At 43.3% G+C, this 26,016-nt stretch overlaps 1 protein-coding gene across 2 annotated transcripts in view; it reads left to right on the plus strand.

The window, feature by feature from the left end:
* Positions 1-19,764: 19,764 nt before the first annotated feature.
* The window catches only part of TOP2B (DNA topoisomerase II beta), a 66,528-nt gene continuing 60,276 nt past the window's right edge, over positions 19,765-26,016 (plus strand). Inside the window, exon 1 of one of the 2 annotated variants that reach the window (XM_015132251.3) lies at positions 19,765-20,447. In XM_015132251.3, the coding sequence (XP_014987737.2) occupies positions 20,379-20,447 (69 nt within the window). In that variant the 5' untranslated portion in view covers positions 19,765-20,378. 2 annotated transcript variants of the gene reach the window in all.

Genomic DNA, 26,016 nt, shown 5'->3' on the forward strand with positions numbered 1-26,016 from the left:
TTTCACGAATCGCAGAATTGGCTTGTCCTGTTCTACAGAGTCAGCTGGAATTCTGCTAGGGATTGTTTTGAATTTGTAGATCAGTTTGGGGAGTACTGTCATCTTAACAACATTGCCTTTCAATTCATGAACATTGGACATCTTTCGATTATTTAGATCTTTAATTGATCTCAACAGTGCTTTGTGGTGTGAGTACAAGTTTTGCATTTCGTTTGTTCAACTTACTCTAAGTATTTTATTCTTTTTGATGCTATTGTAAAAATGGGTTTGTTTTTTAAATTTCATTTTTGGATCATTCATTTATAATTTTTACTCCTTAGGGACATGTAGAGAAAAATAAATCTGTTGCAGGGAAAACTTGGCTGATGGCCTGGCAGCCATTATTTCTCAAAATGCATTCTTTGAGATTCTATGTAGAGAAGAAAGTGTTCTGTGGTCAAATAATTGTGGGGAATGCTGGATAACATGTTTATGATCCTCGTAAACATATAGAAAGGCCTGAGAAGTCAGCACCTTAAACCTTTAAATCCTGTGAAAGCAAAGCCCTTCATCTATTTTGAATTACTTAATCTTGAATACAAATGAATTTCAGATTCTTCTTAATATGTGATGAAATATAGAATTTATGTGACTGAGGTCTTGAAAGGCAAAGTTAAGATACTTCATAATTTTGCCTAGAGTAGATATTAATGGTTGACCATGATGTTTATTGTAAAATGTACCCTAAATGCCAGTGAAAATAGTTTTTTTTGGTGAAAGTACCATTTAAAATCAACCAGCAGCCTGGCACAGTGGCACATGCATGTAGTGCCAGCTACTCAGGAGGCTGAGGCGAGTTCAAGGTTACCATGTGCTATGATCATGCCTGTAAATAGTCACTGCACTTCAGCCTGGGCAATATAGTGAGACCCCATTTCTAAAAATTAAAAAAAAAAAAAACCCTGTAAACTACTGTCTTTTTAAAATTTTTTTTCTTTGAATCAAGTGTCTTAAATGAAAGTTTCCTGTTTATAACAATATAATGATAAGAGTAGGGTGTTTAGGAGTGAAGAAATGGGGCTTGAAGGAGCTATTAGATAAACATACAGTACTTTTAAGGTTAGGTGAGGTATAAAAAAGGAGCATGGCCTGAGGAGTTGAACACACCTATATTTGAATTGTAGCTCTGTGTGTATGACTTGAGTGATAGTGCACATATCTCATGGTTTTTCTGAATCTCAGTTTCATCACTTTAAAATAGTTTTAACAGCTATATCACTTTATAAAATATACAACTTCGTTCTCTAAAGGAGGGATATAGTATTTATAATTCCATTTTTGCATAGGCTTTGCTTGTGTCTCTTGATCCAGCCCTGGAGACTTGTGTCTGATTTAAAGAAATACTGGAGATTCAGTTCTGGGGGCAGCTTAGAGGCTTGCGTAAATGGAGTAGATTCAAGCGTTCCACCCATCTGAACTACACCTAAAGCTGGGTCAAAGCAAAATTTGGAATCACATGAAGTTTACCTGCACTGTTCCCTCAACTCTTATTTCTGTCTTCTTTCCCTGTAATCCAGTTCTTCCTTTCTGAAACAATCTGTTGTGACAAAACCAGCTTTCTGGAAATGTAATATCAAATAAAATCAATATCAAATCAAATACAATTGAATGAACAAGTTACCTGTAGCAGTGATATTTTCAGTTTTCTGTCCTCTCTAAATGTGAAATGAAAGGCGTTATTTCTAGTTAGATAAATTTTGAAACTTTGTCATGGATGGAAGTGAGAAGGTATGGAATTCTGTTTTGAATAGGTGATTCTTTCCGAAGGATTGTGATTTAATTTGGTGTGCTTGATGATTGATTCTATTACACCTTTCGCATGTGATTTTAGATCACCTTGGGTTTTTTTATGCTTTGTTGGTTTTACCTGTGGTGTTAGGAAGCTAGGGTGGGAGAAGGAAGAAGAATAGCTAGTTACAAGGAGACTGAGCAGACAGATGGAAAAATAATAGAATTCAGGTCCAATAATAAGGCATAAAAATGTGGCTACTTGCCTTTGTTATTGCAATTTCAGAAGGTTTTTTTTTTTTTTTTTTCCCACTGGAGATAACTTCCCAAACACATCTGTTGACATGAAAATAGAATTATAGCTGGCCAGGGGCGGTGGCTCACGCCTGTAATCCCAGCACTTTGGGAGGCCGAGGCAGGCAAATCACGAGGTCAGGATATCGAGACCATCCTGTCTAACACGGTGAAGCCCCGTCTCTACTAAAAATACAAAAAATTAGCTGGGTGTGGTGGCAGGCGCCTGTAGGCCCAGCTAATTGGCAGGCTGAGGCAGGAGAATGGCGTGAACCTGGGAGGCAGAGCTTGCAGTGAGCTGAGACTGCGCCACTGCACTCCAGCCTGGGTGATAGAGCGAGACTCCGTTTAAAAAAAAGAAAAAAAATATATATATATATATTTATATATATATATAGAGAGAGAGGGTGGGGGGAGGAAAGGGGGAGAGAGAGAGAGAGCGCAAGTTACTGGGGTCTATGGCAGTGTTTTTGTTTGTTTTTGTTTAATTCTTGACCTTCCTATAATTTGAGTTTATTAGCAAATGATTTTGTGACTTGTTCTAAACTGATGAATAAAATTTAACATAAACTAATCAAGGGGTAGAACAAGGGAGCTTCAGATATGAAAACAAATCAGTTCACGAATAATTCACTCAGTCTGTGTGCAGGAGACTTTTAAGGGATAGAGAAAATCTATATATCTCTTCTTCAGGAGGATTGAAAGGAACAGTAAGCTCATTTGACAGTCTGGACAGTCCTAACTCTCAGATACTACTTTTGTTGAAACTGAAGGCTCAGCTCTCTCCAGTGGCAAGAGATGTTGGATGACTGAGATTAGGCCAAACAATAGTCTCCTAGAAGCATGACTTCTTCTCCCATGACCTTTGAAGAGGCTGCTCTAATACAAGGGTAAAATAATTTTTTAAACAGCAAAAGGCATTTTTGACATTACCCAAACCAAGCACAAAATGGATCTAGCCACCTCTCTCCTCTGGCTCCTCTCTCCTGTCACCCCCCAACTCCTATCTCCTCTCTCCTCTCCCACCCACCCCTCTCCTCTCTTCCCCAGTCCTGCTGCTCTCCCCTCGTCCTCCTCTCTACCCCCCGTCCTCCTCTCTCCCCGCCGTCCTCCTCGCTCCCGCCCGTCCTCCTCGCTCCCCCCCCGTCCTCCTCGCTCCCCCTCGTCCTCCTCGCTCCCCCCGTCCTCCTCGCTCCCCCCCGTCCTCCTCGCTCCCCCCCGTCCTCCTCGCTCACGCCCGTCCTCCTCGCTCCCCCCCGTCCTCCTCGCTCCCCCCCGTCCTCCTCGCTCCCCCGTCCTCCTCGCTCCCCCCCGTCCTCCTCTCTCCCCTCGTCCTCCTCTCTCCCCTCCGTCCTCCTCGCTCCCGCCCGTCCTCCTCTCTCCCCTCCGTCCTCCTCGCTCCCGCCCGTCCTCCTCGCTCCCGCCCGTCCTCCTCGCTCCCCCCTGTCCTCCTCGCTCCCGCCCGTCCTCCTCGCTCCCGCCCGTCCTCCTCGCTCCCCCCCGTCCTCCTCGTTCCCGCCCGTCCTCCTCGCTCCCCCCCGTCCTCCTCGCTCCCGCCCGTCCTCCTCTCTCCCCTCCGTCCTCCTCGCTCCCCCCCGTCCTCCTCGCTCCCGCCCGTCCTCCTCGCTCCCGCCCGTCCTCCTCGCTCCCCCCCGTCCTCCTCGTTCCCGCCCGTCCTCCTCGCTCCCCCCCGTCCTCCTCGCTCCCGCCCGTCCTCCTCTCTCCCCTCCGTCCTCCTCGCTCCCCCCCGTCCTCCTCGCTCCCGCCCGTCCTCCTCGCTCCCCCCTGTCCTCCTCGCTCCGCCCCGTCCTCCTCGCTCCCACCCGTCCTCCTCTCTACCCCCCGTCCTCCTCGCTCCTCCCCCGTCCTCCTCGCTCCCGCCCGTCCTCTACCCCCCGTCCTCCTCGCTCCCCTCCGTCCTCCTCGCTCCCCCCGTCCTCCTCGCTCCCGCCCGTCCTCCTCGCCCCCCTCCGTCCTCCTCGCTCCCCACCACGTCCTCCTCGCTCCCAACCGTCCTCCTCTCTACCCCCCGTCCTCCTCGCTCCTCCCCCGTCCTCCTCGCTCCCGCCCGTCCTCCTCGCTCCCGCCCGTCCTCCTCGCTCCCCCCCGTCCTCCTCGCTCCCCCCGTCCTCCTCGCTCCCACCCGTCCTCCTCTCTACCCCCCGTCCTCCTCGCTCCTCCCCCGTCCTCCTCGCTCCCGCCCGTCCTCCTCTCTACCCCCCGTCCTCCTCGCTCCCCCCCCGTCCTCCTCGCTCCCCCCCGTCCTCCTCGCTCCCCCCCGTCCTCCTCGCTCCCGCCCGTCCTCCTCGCTCCCCTCCGTCCTCCTCGCCCCCCCCCACGTCCTCCTCGCTCCCGCCCGTCCTCCTGTCTACCCCCCGTCCTCTCTCTACCCCCCGTCATCCTCGCTCCCCCGCGTCCTCCTCGCTCCCCCCCCGTCCTCCTCTCTCCCCCCGCGTCCTCCTCTCTCCCCCCTGCGTCCTCCTCTCTCCCCACTTTCCCCTCCCCACTTTCCCCTCGCCCTCTCCCCCTTCCCCTTCGCTTCCCGCCACCTTGTAATCGTTAAACTAGAATATTTGATTTTTGAGCCGTACTGGTAAACAATGGAGGCTCTCATTCAGGGATTCAGGGCTGTTGAAAGAAGCCTGGTTGTATTCATTCTTTCAGAAGCTAACAGTGTGGGTAAAATATGACATGTTTGGTGTCAAGTTACAGAAAAAAAGGTTCTCAAACTGGGAAGGGCCAATGCAATTCACTGGTCATATTTTTCAAATTATTACTCTTATATTCAAATAATAGGAAGAGTAAAAAAAAAAAATAGAAATATTTAGCTAGAAGGGAATACCAAATCTAAATCCCTTTCATTTTATAGACAAACTAGAGACCCAGATAAATTATACTTTGAAAGAATTTTTTAACAAATAAAGTCTGTAAAAATTGAAGCCAAGGAATTAAAAACTGCTGTGAAAAATTTCATTTGAGGTTAGTTATTGGAGACAAATGAACAAACAAGAAATGTAATGTGAAAAAGACAAAGTGGGAGATAGTTTAATTAAAAGCAAGAATTGTACAGCAAGACAAATTCCTAGGAGAAATCCATGACCAAGGTAATAGCAAAACACTTCAGGCTTTTACTATATTCTGTATTATCAGATGTCCATGATCAAGTGAAGCAATCATTATGTAGTTGTCAGAGACCTCCTGGGAGGGGTCAGCTCAGCTAGTACAAAGATCACCACTGGAAAAATAGCAAGGCAGTGAATTTATAGATGATGTGTTCAGGGAAACATATTTTTAAAAGACAGCCAAGAAATTGTGGTTGCCTGAACTTAATATTAGAATCACTGAGAATTTTTGTACTTAGAACTCTACTAGCAACCACTCTTACTCATCAGGAGAAATATTCTCATTTACCAGGTGTGAAAATTAAAGAACAAAATGGAAACAAGGAATCAATTGTAATAGATCTTCTGTGAGGCTTTTAAGGACTTCCTTCAATGTTTAACTGGAGGTCCTATAATTTCTTGGGAAATTTTTAAGGGCAATATCGTGAAGGAGCCATTACTTGTAAGAGGAAGACAATAACTGTGATCCACATTATTTTATTTTTCTGGTGGTGAAAGAAAAGAATGTACTGTAGTAGGCAAGTTAGTTTAATTTCTAAGACTTGGTCCCTGATTTTTCCCTTTTGTAAGAATGAGATTATAATAAGAATATTAGAGTAAACAAAATATGAAAATTCCAGGCCGGGCGCAGTGGCTCACGTCTGTCATCCCAGCACTTTGGGAGGCCAAGGCAGGCAGATCATTTGAAGTCAGGAGTTCCAGACCAGCCTGACCAACATGGTGAAACCCCGCTCTACTCAAAATAGAAAAAATTAGCCAGATGTGTTGGCTCATGCCTGTAATCTCAGCTACTTGGGAGGCTGAGGCAGAAGAATCTCTTGAACCCAGAGGTGGAGGCTGCAGTGAGCTGAGATTGCACCATTGGACTCCAGCCTCGATGACAGAGTGAGACTCTGTCTCAAAAGAAAAAAAATAAAAACAAAACCCAAAACTCCAAATGTACTAGTGACCTGCTCCTGCTTAAAAACTTCTTCAATAGTTTGCCATTGTGAATTTTCATATGTATGTTTGTTTGTTTGGTCCAAAGATAAAAACCCCTAACTTGACCCAATAGGCCCTGTTTCATTTGACCTTGGTCGTCTTCTCTTCCAGCAGTAGTTGTCTTCTCTAACTTCAACTATACCATGCTCCAACAAGCCTGAGTGTGTCATACATGCTACTTGCTAGTCTTGAAATGTTAACTCATATGTCATCCTCAGAGCTTAACATAATTTTCTCAGGAAAGCCTCCAACCTCCTGCTTCATTGTTTTTCCCCACCAATCACAATGATTTATTTACGCAAGTAGTTATTTAATGCCTTTTTTCCACGTGCTTCATAGAGGTGTGCTTTAAGTCTCTCTAGTTTACTTCTACATCTGTAGCACCCGGTGCCCCATATGACACATGGTAGGTGTTTAATAAGTATTTGTGGAATGAATTAACAGGCGCAAAAGACTTTACCTGGTGCATAGCAAGTAATCAATATTAACAGCATTGTTATTTTGACTTTTGTTTCACTCTCCTTCTGTTGTTTGCCTTGTTTGCCCAGCAATTGGAGTATGAGGAACTAATGGTGTGTACTGTGTGGAATAGGAGCTTGATACACATCTGTATTTATTAATGATGAAGATGATAGCAAAGCTGCCTGGCCCATGAGCCTCTCCAACGCTGACCTTGGACCTGTTATCACTATAAACTGGGTTAGCACTCAGGGCACTTCGTCATGGTTAAACATATTAACTGTGGTGATACTACATTAGCTTTCTGTTTGGAAATTTTGGAGTTTTCTATTTACTTAAATGTTTATTACAAAGGACTTGTTCTGCTATGGGTACTTTTAGAAAGCAGAAAAGTTTTAACTCTTAGCTGGGTCAGAAGCTAAAGGATGTTTGTCAGAGCTAAGATATTTTAACATTTGTTCTTACCCTCAAGTACTGATATTTACCGTTCTTACTATCACCTTTAGAGTGGTCTCTACACCTGCTGGGTAGTAAAATTAGAGAACTGGAAAGGAGATTAAACTCACTACTCTGGAGGAGACAGAACTGGGTTCAAATCTCATTTCTACCACTTATAGCAGTGGGACTTTTTATAGATGGGATTTCTCATCTGTAATATGCGGTTTATAATAAATAATACCAAGATGTTCATGAAATCCTTTTTATATTGTTGAAAATAACAACATACATATCCTTCTACAACAGTGGTTCTTGATGGTGGTGCGAGAGAAGGCTTTTGTTTCTCAAAGGACAAAATGTCTGGAGACATTTATGTTTGTCATGATGGGGATGGTGCTAGTAGTGGTGATATGTTACTGGTTTCTGGTGGGTAGAGGCCAGGAATGCTGGTGAACATCCCACAATACATAGGACAGGTCTTTAAAAAATTACCCAGTCCAAAAAGTTGATAAGTGTTCTTAGTTGATAGCCTTTTCATAGTGAGCTCGAGAAATCCCTTTTAAAGTAAAATGGTAAACTAATCACTGCAGTTATTATAAGAACGAGAGCAATCTACATGCAGCCATAGAAAGATTTCAAGGATAGCCAGTTAAAATAACTAAAGCAACTCACAGAGCAGTATTTATAATACGGTCCCATTAATTACTCACCTCTTTTCTGTGTGCGTGTGTGTGTTTCCACATACTTATAAAGGATTTGGAAGGAAACATACCTACTTGTTAACCAGAGACATCTATAAGGAAAGCAGATTTTAAAGGAGTGTTTGCAAATTTTGCTGGACATACTTTTTTTATTGTGTTTTTTTCAACCAGAAGGTATTATATTTATAATTTTGAAAAATTTTAGAAATAAATTCATATTTCATACAGCTCTTCTGAATATTAAAGTAGATAATGCAAGCAATATGTTAACACAGTGCCAATATAATAGGAGCCAATAAATGTTATTGTTTGTCATAAAAATTCTATATAATTTTTTCTTCTAAAAATTGAGTTTTGGAGGTAAAGGTTTACAGGTAAACATGGTAATTATAAGATTTCATTAATGAATTTGCATAGCTTCGGATGGGATAATATCCATTTTTCCATCACATATGAGTTTTCTTTTGTGCTTACTGAAAGAACTATTTCATTTTATATCATTTTGTGCACACATCAAAAGGAAGACAAAAGTGAAAAACACTGGTTAAGAGTATTCCTACCACTTCATATCCAGAGGGTGAATCTTCTGAATCACTGATCCACACAGAGGCATTAATGATCTTGTTTTTCTATACACTCTTATTTTTGTCAAGTGTTGGAAATACAGCATTTTTGGGGTAAACTTTTTATTAAAATAATGAAAAGTGTAAAATTCGAAAGTGTATAGCTGAGGGAATTCTCAAAATATATATTCACCCCCCAATTCAGCAAATAAAAATTATTAGCACCCAGAGTCTGTCTCCCACAGGTAACTACATCTTGACTTATAATATTATAGATTAGTTTTATCTGTTTTAAAATTTTATATAAAAATACCGATCATGGTAGCTCACGCCTGTAATCCTAGCGCTGTGGGAGGCCAAGGCAGGTGGATCATCTGAGGTCAAGAGTTTTTGAGACTAGCCTGGTCAACATGGTGAAACCTTGTCTCTACTAAAAATACAAAAATTAGCTGGGCATGGTGGTGGGTGCCTGTAATTGCAGCTATTTGGGAGACTGAGGCAGGAGAATCGCTTGAACCCAGGAGGCAGGGGTTGCAGTGAGCCAAGATCACGCCATTGCACTCCAGCCTGGGCAACAGAGCAAAAACTCTCTCAAAAAAAAAAAAATAATAAAATTGTATATGAAGGGAATCATATAGTGTGTATTCTTTTATGTTTGACTTTAGGTTGATATTTGTGAGACTCATACATGTTAAGTGTAGCGGTAGATCACTCATTTTTATTGCTGGCCAATATTCCATTATACATACATACAATATAGCCGTTCTATCACTGATGGATATTTGGATTGTTTCTAGTTTGGGGCTGCCATGAAGTGTTGCTATATATGTTCTTGTGTGTGTCTTGGTACATAAGTATGCATTTCTATTTGTATATATCTATTGATGGCAGCAGTGGGCCATCTGGAGTGGCCATTGCCATCATGCTGGCCCCAGTGGGGAGGTGCAGGCGGTGGCAGCAGGAGCGGCTGCAGGAGCAGCAGTGGCAGTGGTGGGACCCCTGTGCCCCACATCCCCAAGGCAGCTGACTATACCACCCCCACCCTCGTATGGCTGGGCAGGACCCACTCCAGGCCTGGAGTCTCTGCTGCAGCCTCAACCTCACTCCTTGCCGTGTCTTGGGAGCCCTCAAGCACCCAGCTGAAGGCACAGCCAGGACTTTTGGAGTCAGCCCTGAGAGCATCAGATTTGTTTGTGTGCGGCTGGCCAGGGCGTGGCATCACCTGCACCTCACCTGCTGTTGCTGTGGGGAAAACGTGGCCAGGGCTGTGCACTCCATGGAGCCCGCGGGAACCATGGACAAGTGGGAGACTTGCCCCTTCTAAGTTAGTGGTGAGGGAGCTCATCAGGCACAGCCGCAGCTGCCCAAGTTGTGACTGCAACCTGGGAACCCCTGTGCTTCTGGGAACCAGAAGCAGGCAGAAGCCCTGCCCTCCCAGGCACAGCTGCAGCCACCCAAGCCGTGGCTGTAGACTCAGGGATCCCTGCACTCTCAGGGACCCAGGAAGGCCCTCCGGTTACACCCCCCAGGCTCGGAGGTGCCTGCTCCTACTCTCTGGCTTCTCTTCACTTTTGGCACCTGCTCTGATCACAGAGAAAAGTTGAGGCTACGCCTGGGTACTATTGCAGCCTGACTGGGTGTGTGCATGCTCAAGGCAGCGCTGACATGCCAGCGCCCTGAAGCCTCGGCCCCCTCTGGACTTTGGGTGCCAGTAAGCATGAGAGGGAGGCAGGGGGGTGCTGAGGGTGGCTTGGTGCTGGCCTGAAGGCGCCACCTCAGCACGATCAGCCTTGGCGCCCTGAATAGCAGCAGGAGGCAGACAGGCTACGTAGTGGAAATGAGTGGGTCCCTGGTGAAGCCCCACCTTAAGGCCTGGAGCCTGGGGGCTGAGCTGCTGATCCTGTGGACCAGAGGACCTAATGCCCATAAAAGCCCCATACTCAGGCTGGACCCAAAGAGATAATGGGATGACCAGCTGCAGAAAGGCGTCACCCTCTCTGCTAAGAGCTGAAGAGACAATGGGACCACCAGCTCCAGAGAAGAGCTACCCTCTCTGCTGAGAGCTGAACACTCAGTGGGGACAACCTGCCTGCAGAGAGGAGCTATCATGTCTAAGAGCTGACCACTCACCGGGACATGCTGGCTACAGGGAGGAGCTGCCCACTGCAAGTGTCTTCTGCGTTGTTCTGTCACTCATTAAGGCTCCTCTTCACCTTGCTCACCTTCCACTTGTCTGCATACCTCATTCTTCCTGGATGTTGGAAAAGAACTTGGGACCTGTCAAATGGGGGGCTAAAAGAGCTATAACACAAAGAGGGCTGAAACATGCGCCTTCCTTGCCACTTTGTGAGCAACAAGAAGAGAAGAGAGAAGGACAAGAGCTGTGGCCCTTCAGGGACCCCAGACCTCCTCAAGCCATGGAGCTCCCCAAGCCAGGGCTGTGATACTCTCTTTAGGGCTCTGCCTGGTGTTTTCAAGTTTCTGGGCACCACTGTGTTCCCTGGTGCCAGTCATGGAAGCTGCTTGTGGTAGGCCTGGTCCAGCTGCAGCCTGGCAGGGAGCCAGCACCTGTGCCGGTGCCTGGGAGCAGACTGCTCCGTCACAGCCAGCATGCCTGGCTGTGTGCAGTGGACAGACCCCATGCTTGCTTATACACCCCCTGCCACTCCATGCCTGGCTCGCCCTTGGCAGACATAAGATCCAGGCCAGTAGTGTGAGCTGGGCACAGCCTGCCAGGTCAAGTGGGCAGAATGAGCCCAGTGGGCCAGAGCAAAACTTGGGCAAAGGCACCACTGACCACAGAGGTTTCCGGCTGGTGAAGCGACACCCCAAGGATCCCATAACACTATGAGTTAATTTTCTGATTCATAAGATATATAAATGTTTAGCTTTAGCATATACGGAGAGACAGTTATCCAAAGTGGTTTAGTAGATTCTGAGAAACAGTCTTCCAAAGTGGTATCCAGTGGTAAGCTCCATAATACTAACAGTATATGAGAGTCTGTGTTGCTCCACGTTCTCACTAACATTCGGTATAGTCAGTCTTTTAAATGTTTGCTACTCTAATGGGATAGCGTTCTTTTTTTATTTTAAATGACTTATTAGAGCCTACTTTTTTTTTTTTTTTAAAGTAAAAGCTTTTGAGCATTTGCAAAAGGAGTAGAAAGATATTCACCAAACTGTTAACAGTAATTACCTGAATGGCAGAATTGTGGGTCAATTTGTTCTTTGCTTTTTCTTTCAACCAGAGATATAGTTTCTAAACATATAAATTAACATGTTATTTTATTTATTTATTTATTTAATTATTTGAGACAGAGTCTTGCTCTGTCACCCAGGCGGGAGTGCAGTGGTGCAATCTCAGCTCACTGCAACCTCCACCTCCCAGGTTCAAGCAATTTTAGTGCCTTAGCCTCCCAAGTAGCTGGGATTACAGGTGCCTGCCCCCACACCCGGCTAATTTTTGTATTTTTAGTAGAGACGGGGTTTCTCCCTGTTGGCCAGGCAGGTCTTAAACTCCTGACCTCAAGTGATTCACCCACCTCAGCCTCCTGAAGTGCTGGGATTACAGGTGTGAGCCACTGTGCCCAGCCAGCATGTTCTAATAACAAAAATAAAAAGTGGCAGTAGTTCCCAAAGTCTTTACATTAAAACGTGAGTTCCAAGGATGTTAATAGATATTCCTGAAAAGAGTATCAAGACTAAATAAGTTTGACTTGCTTACTGCAGGACTGCCCAGAGGCTTTCTAAATGCTAGTGAGTTTTGTGAATTCCTTGTGCATGGGTACTATACAGTAGTGTGCATGGTTTCTGAAACTTATAATTTCCAAAATACTTATTTATACCTCAAAGTTCTAGTATACTGAGAAACAAGATTTACTAAATGCTGGAATGGAAGAAGCAAACATATAACACATAAAAATAGATTACAAAAAGGCAAATAATTCACATAATAGATGGAGTGTTCACAAATAAGTCTTCCCTGTAAAACTAGACACTTTGAGAAATTTGTATGCTGCTTTCAGTGTCTTCTGAATTGAAGATATCTTTAATATCTTCTATTGTGAATTTGAAATTATCCAAAATGTGAATCCAAGAGTGGAATCGCATAGTACATCCGTATTTTTCCCTCTGCATTTGAATGTGAGCTATTTGAATATCTTCTATGATGAGGACACTGGATGTGGATTATAAAGTTTAAAATTGCAGGCCGGGTGTGGTGGCTCATGCCTGTAATCCTAGCGCTTTGGGAGGCCGAGGTGGGTGGATTGCCTGAGCTCAGGAGTTCGAGACCAGCCTGGGCAACACGGTGAAACCTGTCTCTACTAAAATACAAAAAAAAAAAAAAAAAAAAAAAAAAATTAACCAGGTATGGCGGCATGCCCCTGTAGTCCCAGCTACTCGGGGAGGCTGAGGCAGGAGTACTGCTTGAACCTGGGAGGTGGAGGTTGCAGTGAGCCTAGATGGCACCATTGCACTCCAGCTTGGGTGACAGAGCATGACTCCGTCTCCAAAAAAAAAAAAAAAAAAAAAAATTGCATAGGTGCTGAGGTGCTGAGGTATCACAAGATTCACAGGACCTTGAGCTTTGGGTTCTCTTTGATCCTTTGGATTTCAAAAAGCAATTTGCTTTGTTTTTTGAACAAGGTAAGACAAAGTAGATTCAGACTGGTTTCAAAAAAAACATCTAGTCAGTCATACAAATGATAGACATTTATCTTTATCACCATAGTTCAGCAATACAATTCTACTGAGGGCCAATGGCTAGAATTATTCACCAGTGTTGCCAGCTTTTTAACATGTTGCCAAATATGCTATATTGCCAAGTATGTTAGCCAACTTGGCAGTATGACAAAAGGGTGTGGTTTGGAGTAAGAGACTTGAGCTTGATTTTCAGTTTCACTACTTACTCAGCTCTGTGACTTTTCTTTTTTTTTCTTTCTTTTTTTTTTTTTTTTGAGGTGGAGTCTAGCTCTGTTGCCCAGGCTAGAGTGCAGTGGCACAATCTCGGCTCACTGCAACCTCTGCCTCCTGGGTTCAAGCAATTCTCTTGCCTCAGCCTCCCGAGTAGCTGAGACTACAGGCATGTGCTGTACACCTAGTTAACTTTTGTATTTGTTAGTAGAGATGGGGTTTCACCATGTTGGCCAGCCTGGTCTCGAGTGATCTGGACACCTCAGCCTCCCAAAGTGCTGGGATTACAGGCATGAGCCACCGCATCTGGCCGCTCTGTGACTTTCTCTGAGCTTTAATTTTCTTGATTGAAATAAGGATGATAATACTACCTCTCTTAGGGTTATTGAAAGTTAATTAAGCTTCTATGTGTGAAAGGACCTGACTAGTACTGTAACAAATTGACACCAGGGTTCTCAGTAAGTGAGGCTTCTTAATGAAATAAAGTATATGCACTGGCAAGGCTACAGCTGATCTACTTTCAGACCTGAAGATGTTTCTTTTCTCCACTCAGTTTCACACAATTTGATGCTTTTGTTCGCCATCTCCCCTCCCCTCTCCCTCAATTCTTTTGGTACCAATAATTTCTTCCTTCCCTCCTCACACCATCCTGTTTCTCACTACTACAGAGACATAATGCTTTAACCAATTCTTAATCTGTTAACCGATAAAGTTAACAGATTAAAGTTTAAGGTATTTTACTCTTGCTGGTAGTCAACCAATAATACTTGAAAACACAAAAGACTCAAGGATGCTGAATAATGAATCTCAAATGGCCGAGTTTCAGCACCACCATGTATGGTGCATGAAATTTTTCTGACGGAGGCTTCTTGATAACACCTCAAATCCTTTTTTAAAGCAATTTTTTATTGAACACCAACTATATGCCAGGCACTTTCTTTGACTAGCTGGCATTATGTGGTATACTCTTCATTGAACAGGCTAGTCTTACTCTTTTACTTTTCCCAAACAACATTTAAAACAGAAATATATTCCTTAAAGAGTCTGCATTCTTCAGCCGCCTTCTGGATCTTTCCACATTTCGACAGTCATCTCAAAGAGGAAAGCTGATAGATAAAGATACTAGTTATATATGACATCAGGGCTGACCTCTTAATTCTTTAGAAACAAGTAATTTGCTATTTTTTATTAATCAGCATACTAAAAGATGGTATCTTCAAATTTTTTATTTTTAATTCCTACCTTATATAACTTGCAGGTACCTTTTTTGTTTTGTTCCTCCCAAAATGCTGGAATTACAGACAAGTGCCACTGTGCCCGGCCGTTCCCTACTTTTCTGAAATGAAAACGGTTGTGGTGGGAAAACCACTGCTATCTCATTTTTTTTTTTTTTTTTTTTGAGACGGAGTCTTGCTCTGTCGCCCAGGCTGGAGTGCAGTGGCCGGATCTCAGCTCACTGCAAGCTCCGCCTCCCGGGTTTATGCCATTTGCCTTCCTCAGCTTCCCGAGTAGCTGGGACTGCAGGCGCCCGCCACCTCGCCCGGCTAGTTTTTTGTATTTTTTTTTTTAGTAGAGACGGGGTTTCAGTGTTAGCCAGGATGGTCTCGATCTCCTGACCTCGTGATCCACCCGTCTCGGCCTCCCAAAGTGCTGGGATTACAGGCTTGAGCCACCGCGCCTGGCCTGCTATCTCATTTTTTAAGGTGTGAGTCTTAAAAACCTATGAAGTAACAATATCAGATGACTGTGGGCAACCAGAAACTTGAAATACAGCTTACTAATACACATGATAGACTGTGTATCTTGTTGGTGAAGGGCAGGTGCATGATAACATCTAATGTCCCCCAAAGTAGAATTTTCTCAAAACAAGATGCATCTTTGAAAGTCCATCCAATTATTAGACTTTGTTACAAAGGCCAAGAGCAACTTTCTTAAGACACATGCTAATTTTATTTTCCATGTTGTATGAAAACCCTGAATTATTATTGAGAACCCTGAATTACTGAGAACCCTGAAATATTATTGAGCTATATCATATAAGTGAAAGTGTCCCTTCTATCTGTATAATTAGAATGTCACCAGATCAGTGTAGCTTACTTGACCAAAACCAGTCAAAACAAACTCCTGCAAAACAAAAAATCAAAACAAATACTGTATCCTGTAGTTACTGCAGGTAGAAATTGAAGAACTTTACCTGCTATCTGTCTTCCTAGTGGTAATAATACTTAGGAATATGATCATTGATATCTTCAGTCATCCACAAACACTTGTTACTTTTGGTGCTTAAATATCATTTTAAAAGTAAAAATATACTTATAAAATATTTGGAGCAATTAAATAGTTCAAAGAAGCAGAGTTAATAATCTATAATATTTACTAGAGAAATACTGAAAACCAAAATGCCACATTGATGGTAACTTTTCTTCCTTGAGCTCACTTCTAAAGAACTATAAGAAACTAAATTACATTTAAACATACAATAGTCATTAAGTAGGCAATCACTGAGTCTACGATAGGCCAGACATTAACAATTTTTCTTATTCTTAGCCCAGCAACTTTGTATATTGTAAGGATCCACACAATTAATGCAATGAGAAGGGAGAGGTGAAATTATAGACATTGAATTTTGAATTCAAATGTTAGCTTCTTTAAATGCTCCTGAGGTTAAAGATTTGTCCTCCTCCTCCCAACTGAATCTCAATGTTGGAATGATACACAACATTTAAGTGGAAACTATTGAAGCTTTGGCAGATACCTAGAAGTATGGTTTTGAGTTGCTATTTTCTTAGATAATTTACTTAGTAAATTACCTACTGTGTATAAAGTACGATGATAGGTGTGGCTTATCAGGTAAATTGTTTATTTTTATTTTTTATGTATATATATACTTTAGAGATGGAGTCTTGCTCTGTCGCCCGGGTTGGAGTACAGTGGCGTGGTCTTGGTGCACTGCAAGCTCCACCTTCCGGGTTCAAGCAATTCTCCTGCCTCAGCCTCCCGAGCAGCTGGGATTACAGGCACATGCCCAGCTAATTTTTATATTTTTAGTAGAGATGGGGTTTCACCATCTTGGCCAGTCTGGTCTTGAACTTCTGACCTCAGGTGATCTGCCTGTCTCGGCCTCCTAAAGTGAGGTAAATTGTTTATTAAACAGCAAATGAATAAATATAAAATTGCTTTTCAATTAAATGATTAGCTCGAAACTATATAATTCGAGTGTGGACTTAAGGCAAAAAATGCATCTTCATCACCTTTTTAAATTCCCAGGTCCTGAGTACCTAACACAGCAGGAATTTAATTTTTTTTTTTCATTGCTACAATAGGGAACTATAAGATCTAAAAATAGAAATTCTGAAGTAGTTAGGATAAGCTCCTATGGAAGCTACTCAGAAATCTTGACTAAATAAAGACCTTTATACGGTCTATAGAAATGACTAATTTCTAGTTTTTCCTTTTGGTCAGTGCTTGCTATGGGGTAGAAATTAAGTCATTATATGTAATATATACATATAAAGTAGTATCTAAAACTAGGCAAATCTGATATAGAAGGTTTTTTTTTTTCTTTTTTTTTGAGATCGAGTCTCGCTCTGTCGCTAAGGCTGGAGTGCAGTGGCACGATCTCAGCTCGCTGCAACCTCCGCCTCCTGGGTTCAAGCGATTCTCCTGTCTCTGCCTCCCCAGTAGCTGGAATTACAGGCACGCGCCACCACACCCAGGTAATTTTCGTACTTTTAGTAGAGACGGGGTTTCACGATGTTGGTCAGGCTGGTCTGGAACTCCTGACCTCAGGTAATCCACCCCTACTTGAAAATTACTTTACATTACCCCAGAAAAGAAAGCTATGCTCAAGTTGGTACCATCAATTTTATCATACAGATATGCTAAGTCTGCTGCACAGTTAAAAAGAACAATTCTTTAGAAGCCGAGATACTTGGCCGGGCGCGGTGGCTCAAGCCTGTAATCCCAGCACTTTGGGAGGCCGAGACGGGCGGATCAGGAGGTCAGGAGATCGAGACCATCCTGGCTAACACGGTGAAACCCCGTCTCTACTAAAAAATACAAAAAACTAGCCGGGCGAGGTGGCGGGCGCCTGTAGTCCCAGCTACTCGGGAGGCTGAGGCAGGAGAATGGCGGGAACCCGGGAGGCGGAGCTTGCAGTGAGCTGAGATCCGGCCACAGCACTCCAGCCTGGGCGACAGAGCGAGACTCTGTCTCAAAAAAAAAAAAAAAAAAAAAAAAAAAGAAGCCGAGATACTTTTAATCTAGATTCCATCTTCCACTCATCACAAATCTCTGCTTTAAAAATGTTGATTTTCATGTATATTCAGCAATTCTTATTTGCAATTCTTCTGGGTAAGTCAATATTTTCTTAAAACTAATAACACTTATTAAAGGGTTTTTTTCATACTGAGAAGACAAAAGGACTCAATGCCTCACATAAGAGGCAAGTGAAAAGAACATTGTTTTTATTAATCTATTTGAGTTTTGAATATATTGTTTTATTCATTTCAAAATCTGAACCTAGGCCAGGTGCGGTGGCTCATGCCTGTAATCCCAGCATTTTGGGAGGCCAAGACGGGCAGATCACTTGAGGTCAGGAGTTTGAGACCAGGGTGGCCAACATGGTGAAAAACCCGTCTCTAGTAAAAGCACAAAAATTAGCTGGACATGGTGGCGGGCGCCTGTAATCCCAGCTACCTGGTAGGCTGAGGCAGGAGAATCGCTTGAACCTGGGAGGCGGAGGGTGCAGTGAGCCAAGATTGTGCCACTGCACTCCCACCTGGGTGACAGAGCAAGACTCTGTCTCTAAAAACAATAACAACAAAAAACTGAAGATAAAGAGCTTTGACAACTTAAGTTTAAAAAAGGAGACAGCTATATATTTTATAGCTTAGCTTCTACCTAATACTCTTCATTAAAAAACTCATTGCCTTTAACATTGACCCCTTTTCAAACAAAATACATGTGTACTTGGAGATGCAAACTCACAGTAAGAACACAAGATCATTTTAACAAGCACTAAACTGAGGCTCAGGGAAGTTAAATAACAAGGCTATCGGTACTTGGTCAGGTTCAGAAAAGTTTGCACCCCAAGTTCAAGGTAAAGACTTCACTGTTCTGAAGTCCCTCGTATGGCAAAGTTACATGGCCATCAGAGAGCTAATTTAAAAAAACTGTGTTTAAATTATTTCCATGTTTCAGAGTTCTCCACCTCTAGACTCAGAACGCAGTTTAAAGATGTGACCCGGGACATTTTTGTTTTCCCTTGAGAGGAAATGCACAGTTGGAAGTTCACAAAAACACCTCTTCAAAAAACAGTAATACTGTTTCCACCTTTAAAAAAGCTCTCATCGCAACTCTTTGGTGGCACTTCATGCCTTCAAGTTCTCATTTTGGTGATCGTTGGCTCCTTTTTAGTCTGTCTCACAAGCCAGGTTATAAATGGTTTGAAATCAGGGGCCCTGTTTTTATTTTGAACCCATCGCAGAGCCTGGCACAGCGTGGCAGAGTGTGCGCCCAATAAATACTTGAGTGGAATTACACTGAAAAACAGGAAGAAGTAAAGCCATCTTCTATCTGCCAAAGACTGTGGTGTTGCTGTATCGGTAATTTTCATTCTTAGAAAGCTTTAATGTGAATGAAATTATTCTTTACTGTGCATTTGAAAATTCCACTGAAAGCGGTTTTAAAAATTAAGCCTGCCCTCTTAGAGGCAGGGGGCACAGTTCTGGACACATGAGAAAAGTGACAGTGACATCTCCGCATTGTTCAGAGAAGAAAGGTCAACAAAGAGTAGAAATAGAACACTCAACCCACCCTGCATTCATTCCCTAGAACGTTCTCTGTGTGTCCCTTATCATTTAAGCTTTTCATGTGTAGTTTTCTTGAAACTGACTATATCCTCTTTTGGGGTGAGGGGAGGAGAGGGAGGACGGAGATGGAGAAGGTCTGAGATGATTTGTTTTTGACAGCAGCGTCCACTTAGGCCCTTGGGGAGACCGGGTCACGGGGCCTCCTTGCACCAGTGGTCTACAACGTCTTGCCTGCGGTTTACAACCGCTCTTTAAAAATAATTTCCCTTTGGGACGGCCCCCGGCTGCTTCCTGCCACCCCCACGCCCACTCCCACCCCCGCCCCCATCCTCATCCTTAGAGGCCCCAGGCAAAGAAACGCTTCGGCTTCCCGGTTAGGTCTCAGAGTAAACAGCACGCTTGGAGGATTACAATCGACCCGAGGCCAATTCGACCCTTTCCCTTTGCCGCCCTCAATTGACCCTTGACAGCAGCCCCTGCTCTCCCTTCAAATGGAAAACCCACAGACACACACACAAACAAAAACCCCAAGTCTTCCTTTCGGTTGCTACCCGCAATGACGTTTTCCCCTCGGGTCCCGCCCCTCCAGGGGGCTTGGAATTTTGGGATTGGTCGAGAGGCTGTGGCGACAAGGCCCCGATTGGACAGCATGGCGCTGACTGACAGCGGGGGCGGCCGCCGCGCCCTCCCTCTCTTCCCGGTGTGCAAATGTGTGTGTGCGGTGTTATGCCGGACAAGAGGGAGGTGACCGTGGCGGCGGCGGCGGCTCTGTTTATTGTCCCTCTCGGTGTGTGTGTATGAGGAAACCGGGGCTGCAGGGAGGCTGACTAAGGTGGCCTTTGAAGCAGCGGCGGCGACCGAGACGACTACTCTGGCGACTCGAGCGGCTGGCCTTCGCGGAGTGTGAGAAGGACAAGGCACCTCTGCGTCCTCGCCACGTCCGAGCGCCTCCGGCTCCCCGGCCGCCCTCGCGGCTCGCACGCCTGGGCTTCAGCCCGGCCTGCAGCGGCGCCCGCGGGCGGGCGAGAAGGCAGCGCCGCCGCTCGGCGGTCGCCGGTCGCTCCCAGCTTTCTCTTCCCCAGCCGCCACGCTAGGCCCGGGCGACGCGGACGCCGCGCCTCGAGTTTGAGGGCAGCCGGCGGCGCGGCCTCCTCAGCGGGCTCGGCTGGACGTCCGCTCCGGGTCTTCGCGATGGGGCGCGGGGGTCGGCGCGGCTAGGAGTGCGGCGAGTGGAGCGGTGGGTGCGGAGCGGCTGGGCCTAGCGGCCCGCAGGGAGGCGGGAGCGGCGGCTGCGGCCTCGGGGCCTGTGAGCTGGAGGCACTCGCCATGGCCAAGTCCGGTGGCTGCGGCGCGGGAGCCGGCGTGGGCGGCGGCAACGGTGCACTGACCTGGGTGGTAAGTGACGGGTCCCCGGGATGGGCGGCTGCATTGTTCCGGGCTCGCGGCGGGGGCGGAATTCCGCGGGTCCGAACGGGCGGGGGAGGGGAAAGGGAGGGAAATCCCATCTCCGGAACGGGCGCTCCATCGGGGCCTGTGCTTGCAGAATCCTCCAGCCGGCTCCCCGCGCCTTTTCTTTCTTTTTTCTCTGTGCCTCTCTGGAATCCCTGACTGCCAGAGCGTAATGTGTACTTGAAACTCTGGGGGTACAAAATCGCGAACGTAACATACAGCCCCCGCTTCCTCTCTTTTCCTTTTAACCAGACTCTTCCGGGGCAGCCGGGCCTGAAATGGTGGGGAAGGTGATAAGGCAAGTGTGTCTGTGTGGGGCAGCATTTTCTCCAAATGTAGTTTAAGAAAACCCTGGGAAAAGGGGTGTGTGTGTATTTTAAATGCAGCCCTTTCTGGGGCTTTAATCTCTCAAAGAAGAATGCACTGGGGCTTCTACAGCAACTTGCACTTCGATTTGGAAAGTCTCATTCAGTTGAGAGCGCAGTTGGGATGACTTTTACAGCAGTTAATACTGTAGGTCTTCACTCTGTCAGGGTGAGATTATTAAAAGAAGTGCTTGCCTACGTCAGCATCGCAGGTGTAACGGGGTGGGGGCTGAATGGGTGTCCCGGAGAGGTAACTGCAGTGCTTAGTCTTGGAGTTAAAGGATTTCGACGCTCAGTTCCTGCTGGGAAGTAGAAGTAGCTGCAGCGGAAGGAGGAAGGGAGACCGGATTCCCACGACAGATCGATAATTCACCGGCGTTTCACTTGCTCAGCGTGGAGTTCAGACCAGGGTCATTTCCTATACAGAAAATCTAGGTATTTCGGAGAAAAGTAAAAAATGTTACGTTTTTCTGGACTTTTGACGGTCTGTTCCCCCTTGCCTGTTTTAAATACCTCAAGGAAGCTTTCATATAGGCATTTTTGTTACTTAATTCATTTTCTCTTTGTTTGGGTGAGGTTTAGGTGAGTTGAGTAGCAATTTGTGCTATATTGATAACTGCTTCTTATAAAAAGGGTGTTAGTGACAGCAGCAAAACATTTTAATCACTTATGTTTGCGTGCCAGGGTACATTGCAAAATAACTTGCCAGGCTTTTATTGTTGCAATTCTCTGAATGTTGTATATTACACCAGTTATGTAGAATGAAAGTATGAAGGGACTAGAGCCAGGAGAGAAAATGTCAGATGCTAAGTGGTCCATGTGGACTTTGCAGTAAGAGGGTATGTGAGAGGAAGGAGGAGATGGACAGATACATGCAAAAGAATGACTTTTCAGAATTAATGGCTTTTACCCGTCACTAAAATCAGACATCGGAAAACTGACTGAGACAGCCAAATGGTATTGTAAGTTCTCATTCACTACTTGGAAGTGTTGAGGCCTGATCGGTGTTTCTTCTGAAGACCTCTGGTTCTATAACAGTAAACGTTTTGCTCCATAGTAGATTGTTGGCTTTAACATTTGATAGCAGTACTTTAATTTCCTGTTGTATAATTTTGTAGATAATTAAATAACAATTTATTTCTTTCAAGCTCCATAGGAAACTCATTGCTAATAAATTTAGCAAAACTTGGAGGATCTCATTCAACATAGAAAAATCCATTTGAAACTGAAATTGACTTATTGATTAAAGGAATTTTCATTATAAAGTGGATTATGGAAAATATGGGAAATGCAGTAAAATAAAGAGAAGTGAAGATCACTTAGTCTTTTATTTATAGAGTATATCTTATGGAATTAGAAGTTTATTAAAAAGATAATCACTCCTATAAATCTTCTTTAAGAGTTGATGCTTACTCTAAATTTCAGTTAGGTTATATGAGCATCTTTATGTCCATAATATACACCATTGATCATAGACTGATTTGATTTTATGGGAGGCAATATAGTGAGGTAGTTATGGGCTTTGACATCAGGCTGATGTAGGTTCAGATACTGTCTCTCCAACACATTTAGTTGGACTTTTCCCAAGGAACTTTACCTTTCTAAGCCTGTTTTTTTAATCTGTCAAATAAGGTTGCATTGAGAATGAAATGAGATAACGTATGTAGCACAGTGCTGGGCTTATTGAATGTTGTTATTGGTGAACTTCAAGAAATGCACACTCAAATAATAATTGCAGTTGATTTGACATAAAATATCTTTTAGCTAGGGTAAAAGCAAATTAATTTTTCCTGTGCATGAGTTGGGGCTTTATTGCAGTGGTCATCTATTTTGAGAAAGGTAACTTCGTCTGCTTTATTGAAGCTAGTGTTATGTTGCCACCTGCGTGTGGATAACAGGAAGAAATAAAAATAGAATTAGCCCCTGATTTCTTTCTTCTGGGTGGAGGGGGTTGTATGCCATGTGTTGCTGATATTAACTACTGTTGGGATGCATGCCAGCATGTGTTGTTAATGTTGTCATTGCTTGAAAATTTACCTTTCAATATCTGAAACCACAAAGCCAAGTGGTTTTAGGACTGGCATTAATTTCTTTTAATAATTCATTTGGTTTGTGTTTAATTTGTAGTAGTATCTCAACCAGAATTTTTTATAATTAAAAAAAGTAAAAAATACAAACATGGCAAAGCTATTTTGATTTAAAATGTATAGCAGTTACAAAGGCTTCTCTTAAGCCAGCAGGGTTTTTTGAATTAATTCTTTGTAAAGCTTTGATTAGTAGACAGTAATAGTCTGGTTCATTCTGTCAGTCTTGTATCATAATTGATTGTAGCAAATACATTTGTGGAAATATTAGAATATAGTTATATGACTTGATCCTTTTCCCAACAATATTCTAACTTGGTAGATTAAAAAAAAATTGTAATGGAAAATGTTAAGCATCTCAAAAAGTGGTAACCAGAATAGTATAACAGGCTTCCTTCTATTTAGCCTTAAGCTTCAGTAATTATCAACCTGCTGGGTGCGGTGGCTCACGCCTGTAATCCCAGAACTTTGGGAGGCCGAGGCAGGCAGATCACCTGAGGTTAGAAGTTCAAGACCAGCCTGACCCACATGGAAAAACCCTGTCTCTACTAAAAATACAAAATTAGCCGGGCTGGTTGTGCATGCCTGTAATCCCAGCCACTCGGGAGGCTGAGGCAGGAGAATCACGAACCTGGGAGGCGGAGGTTGCAGTGAGCTGAGCTCATGTCATTGCACTCGAGCCTGGGCATCAAGAGCGAAACTCTTGTCTCGTAAAAAAAAAAGAAAAAAAAAATTATCAATCTAAGACCACCCACTTTATCCCTTCTCATTCTTTTGAAGCAGAGCAAATCCTAGAATGTTATCACTTTCTCTAAATATTTCAGTATTTATCTCTAACAGTTAAGTCTCTTTTTGAAAAACTGTAGAGCCACAAATATTGTAGTTTTCTCAAAAGTAAAATTTTTTGAAATATGTAACATATTTTTTGGACTGTGAATATCTCTAATTAAACATGACTACGTATTTAAATATTGTTTAAAGATTTGTTTTAAGAACGTTGCTTTAGTGGTTGTCTAAATTGCTGAGCTTTTCATAAACTATGTGCCCTTTCCAATGAAATTTATTTATTATAGTCTCCATAGTTAGATTTATCTCTTCACTGTCCCCTGTACAAGTTATGCTTGTTTTTGTCACTTTGTCTTTACATATTTACCTTCCATCCAGAATTACTCTTTCACTTCTCTTTACTAGTCTCAATCTTAACTGCTCTTCAGGGCTAGCTCAGAGCCTCATCACATTATTATTTTCCAGTTTATACTCATCTTTTTCTTTCATTGAATGTTTGTTACTCTCATGAATCATAAAACAGAAGTCTTTATTTTTTATGTAACTTTCATGCATGATAACTTTGCCTTAACAATATTACAAACTTCTGAAGTTAAGAGAGCATGTATTTTCCTTGTTTGTATCCTTTATAGTGTTGAACAAAGATCTGGATACATAATCCAGTCTCAGTTATTAACAAATTGGATAACTGACATACTGACTTCCTAGAAAGTATTCTGTCATTAGTAGAACAAGTGTTTAAGTAGCAGTGTTTTTTAGATACATTCTCAAGTACATGATATAGCAGTATTTAGGCACTTTTTAAATAAACTTAATTTTTCTGAATAGAAGTATGTTTACCTGTAATCCCAGATTTGTTGTTTAGGTGGTGGCAACAATTGCATTTGACTGAGTATACTTTAAAAAATAAACTTCTTGAATTTTTTAAAATATTAACACATATGGAACCCCATTTTAATGAAAAGTTGAAGTAGCTATAGTTGTTCCTATTTGCAGAGAAGAAAACAGGTTTAGAGATTAGGTAACAAATTCTTAGGCACATGGTTAAGGCTCAGGTGGAATTTAAACCAGACTCAGTGTTCTTAACATTTACATAGCCTTCAACTTTAAAAGCATTGAAAGACAAAACAACATATCTTATACTCTGATATGACAGAATAAGGAGACATCTGGGATATACCTATCTTTTTACTTTTACTTTTACTTACATACAAAAAGTTAAGGAGTATATTTCCTTTTTCAGAATACGTGTATCTAGTATAGCATAATGCTAAGAGTATGGGCTGTGAAATCAGATCATCTGGTTTCATAATTCACCTTTTTCAAGTACTAGTTTTGTTAGCTTTGGGAAAACACTTATCCCGACCTTAGTTATCTCATATCTGTACAAAGGGAATTATAACAGTGTCTATTTCATGGAGATACTGTATAAAGATTAATTAAGATTATCGTAGTGCTTGGCACATAGTAGCTCCCAGATGGGTTCACACATACATTCTCCCTTCTTTTTTAATCCAGTGATAAGTATTTTCATTCCCTTTATTATAAAGAAAGCCTATTTATTTTCATAGCAGAAGTCTAAGCATTTGTTACTGTCTTAAGTATCTCTTACCTCTTCCTTGCCCCTTTGTTTACAAGGGTATTTCTGAAGGACCATAAGACGGGGGACAATTTGTTGCTTTTTGCTTCATTAATGGTGGGTAAATAACATGGTCTCTCCATTTACATGTAGGTGAAATATGGTTAGAATGAACATCATGGGATGGCAGCCTTGAGGGAGAAAAGAGAGAGGAGATGTTATAAAAGGTTAGTGTTAAGTCTGAGGGGATTGTACAGAAGAAGGTAAAAGAAGGGGCTTGTTGCTAGGCTGCCAGCCCCCACTTCCACTCTTGTTGGCCTGGTGATGGAGAGCTTTCCGTGTCGATTATGTGAATGAGTGGCTCAGTTCTTTTTTAGTACCAACTGGCAAACCATCTCCTTTACCCTCTTTGTCAGCAATTCATTCTCCCTCAGAAAAACAGAAACTGTAGGTGCTCTGCCAAATTGCTATATTTCAGGTGACAACTCTGTCCATTGAAGAATCTTTTGTTTTGCAGAATGATCTTGGTGTATAGTCGTTCTGAAAACTAGGAAGTTTTACTGCAATGTTTTCCATTTTCTTCTGATGATTGAGAAATGTTCTTGAAAAAGATCAAATCTTTGATTAGTATTAAATCTGTATTTTTATTAGGCATTGGCAATATTGCAAAAGTGCTGTAAGGTAGGTTAATATTTAAAATA

The sequence above is a fragment of the Macaca mulatta genome, chromosome 2, assembly GCF_049350105.2.
Source record: "Macaca mulatta isolate MMU2019108-1 chromosome 2, T2T-MMU8v2.0, whole genome shotgun sequence".
NCBI lineage: Eukaryota > Metazoa > Chordata > Mammalia > Primates > Cercopithecidae > Macaca > Macaca mulatta.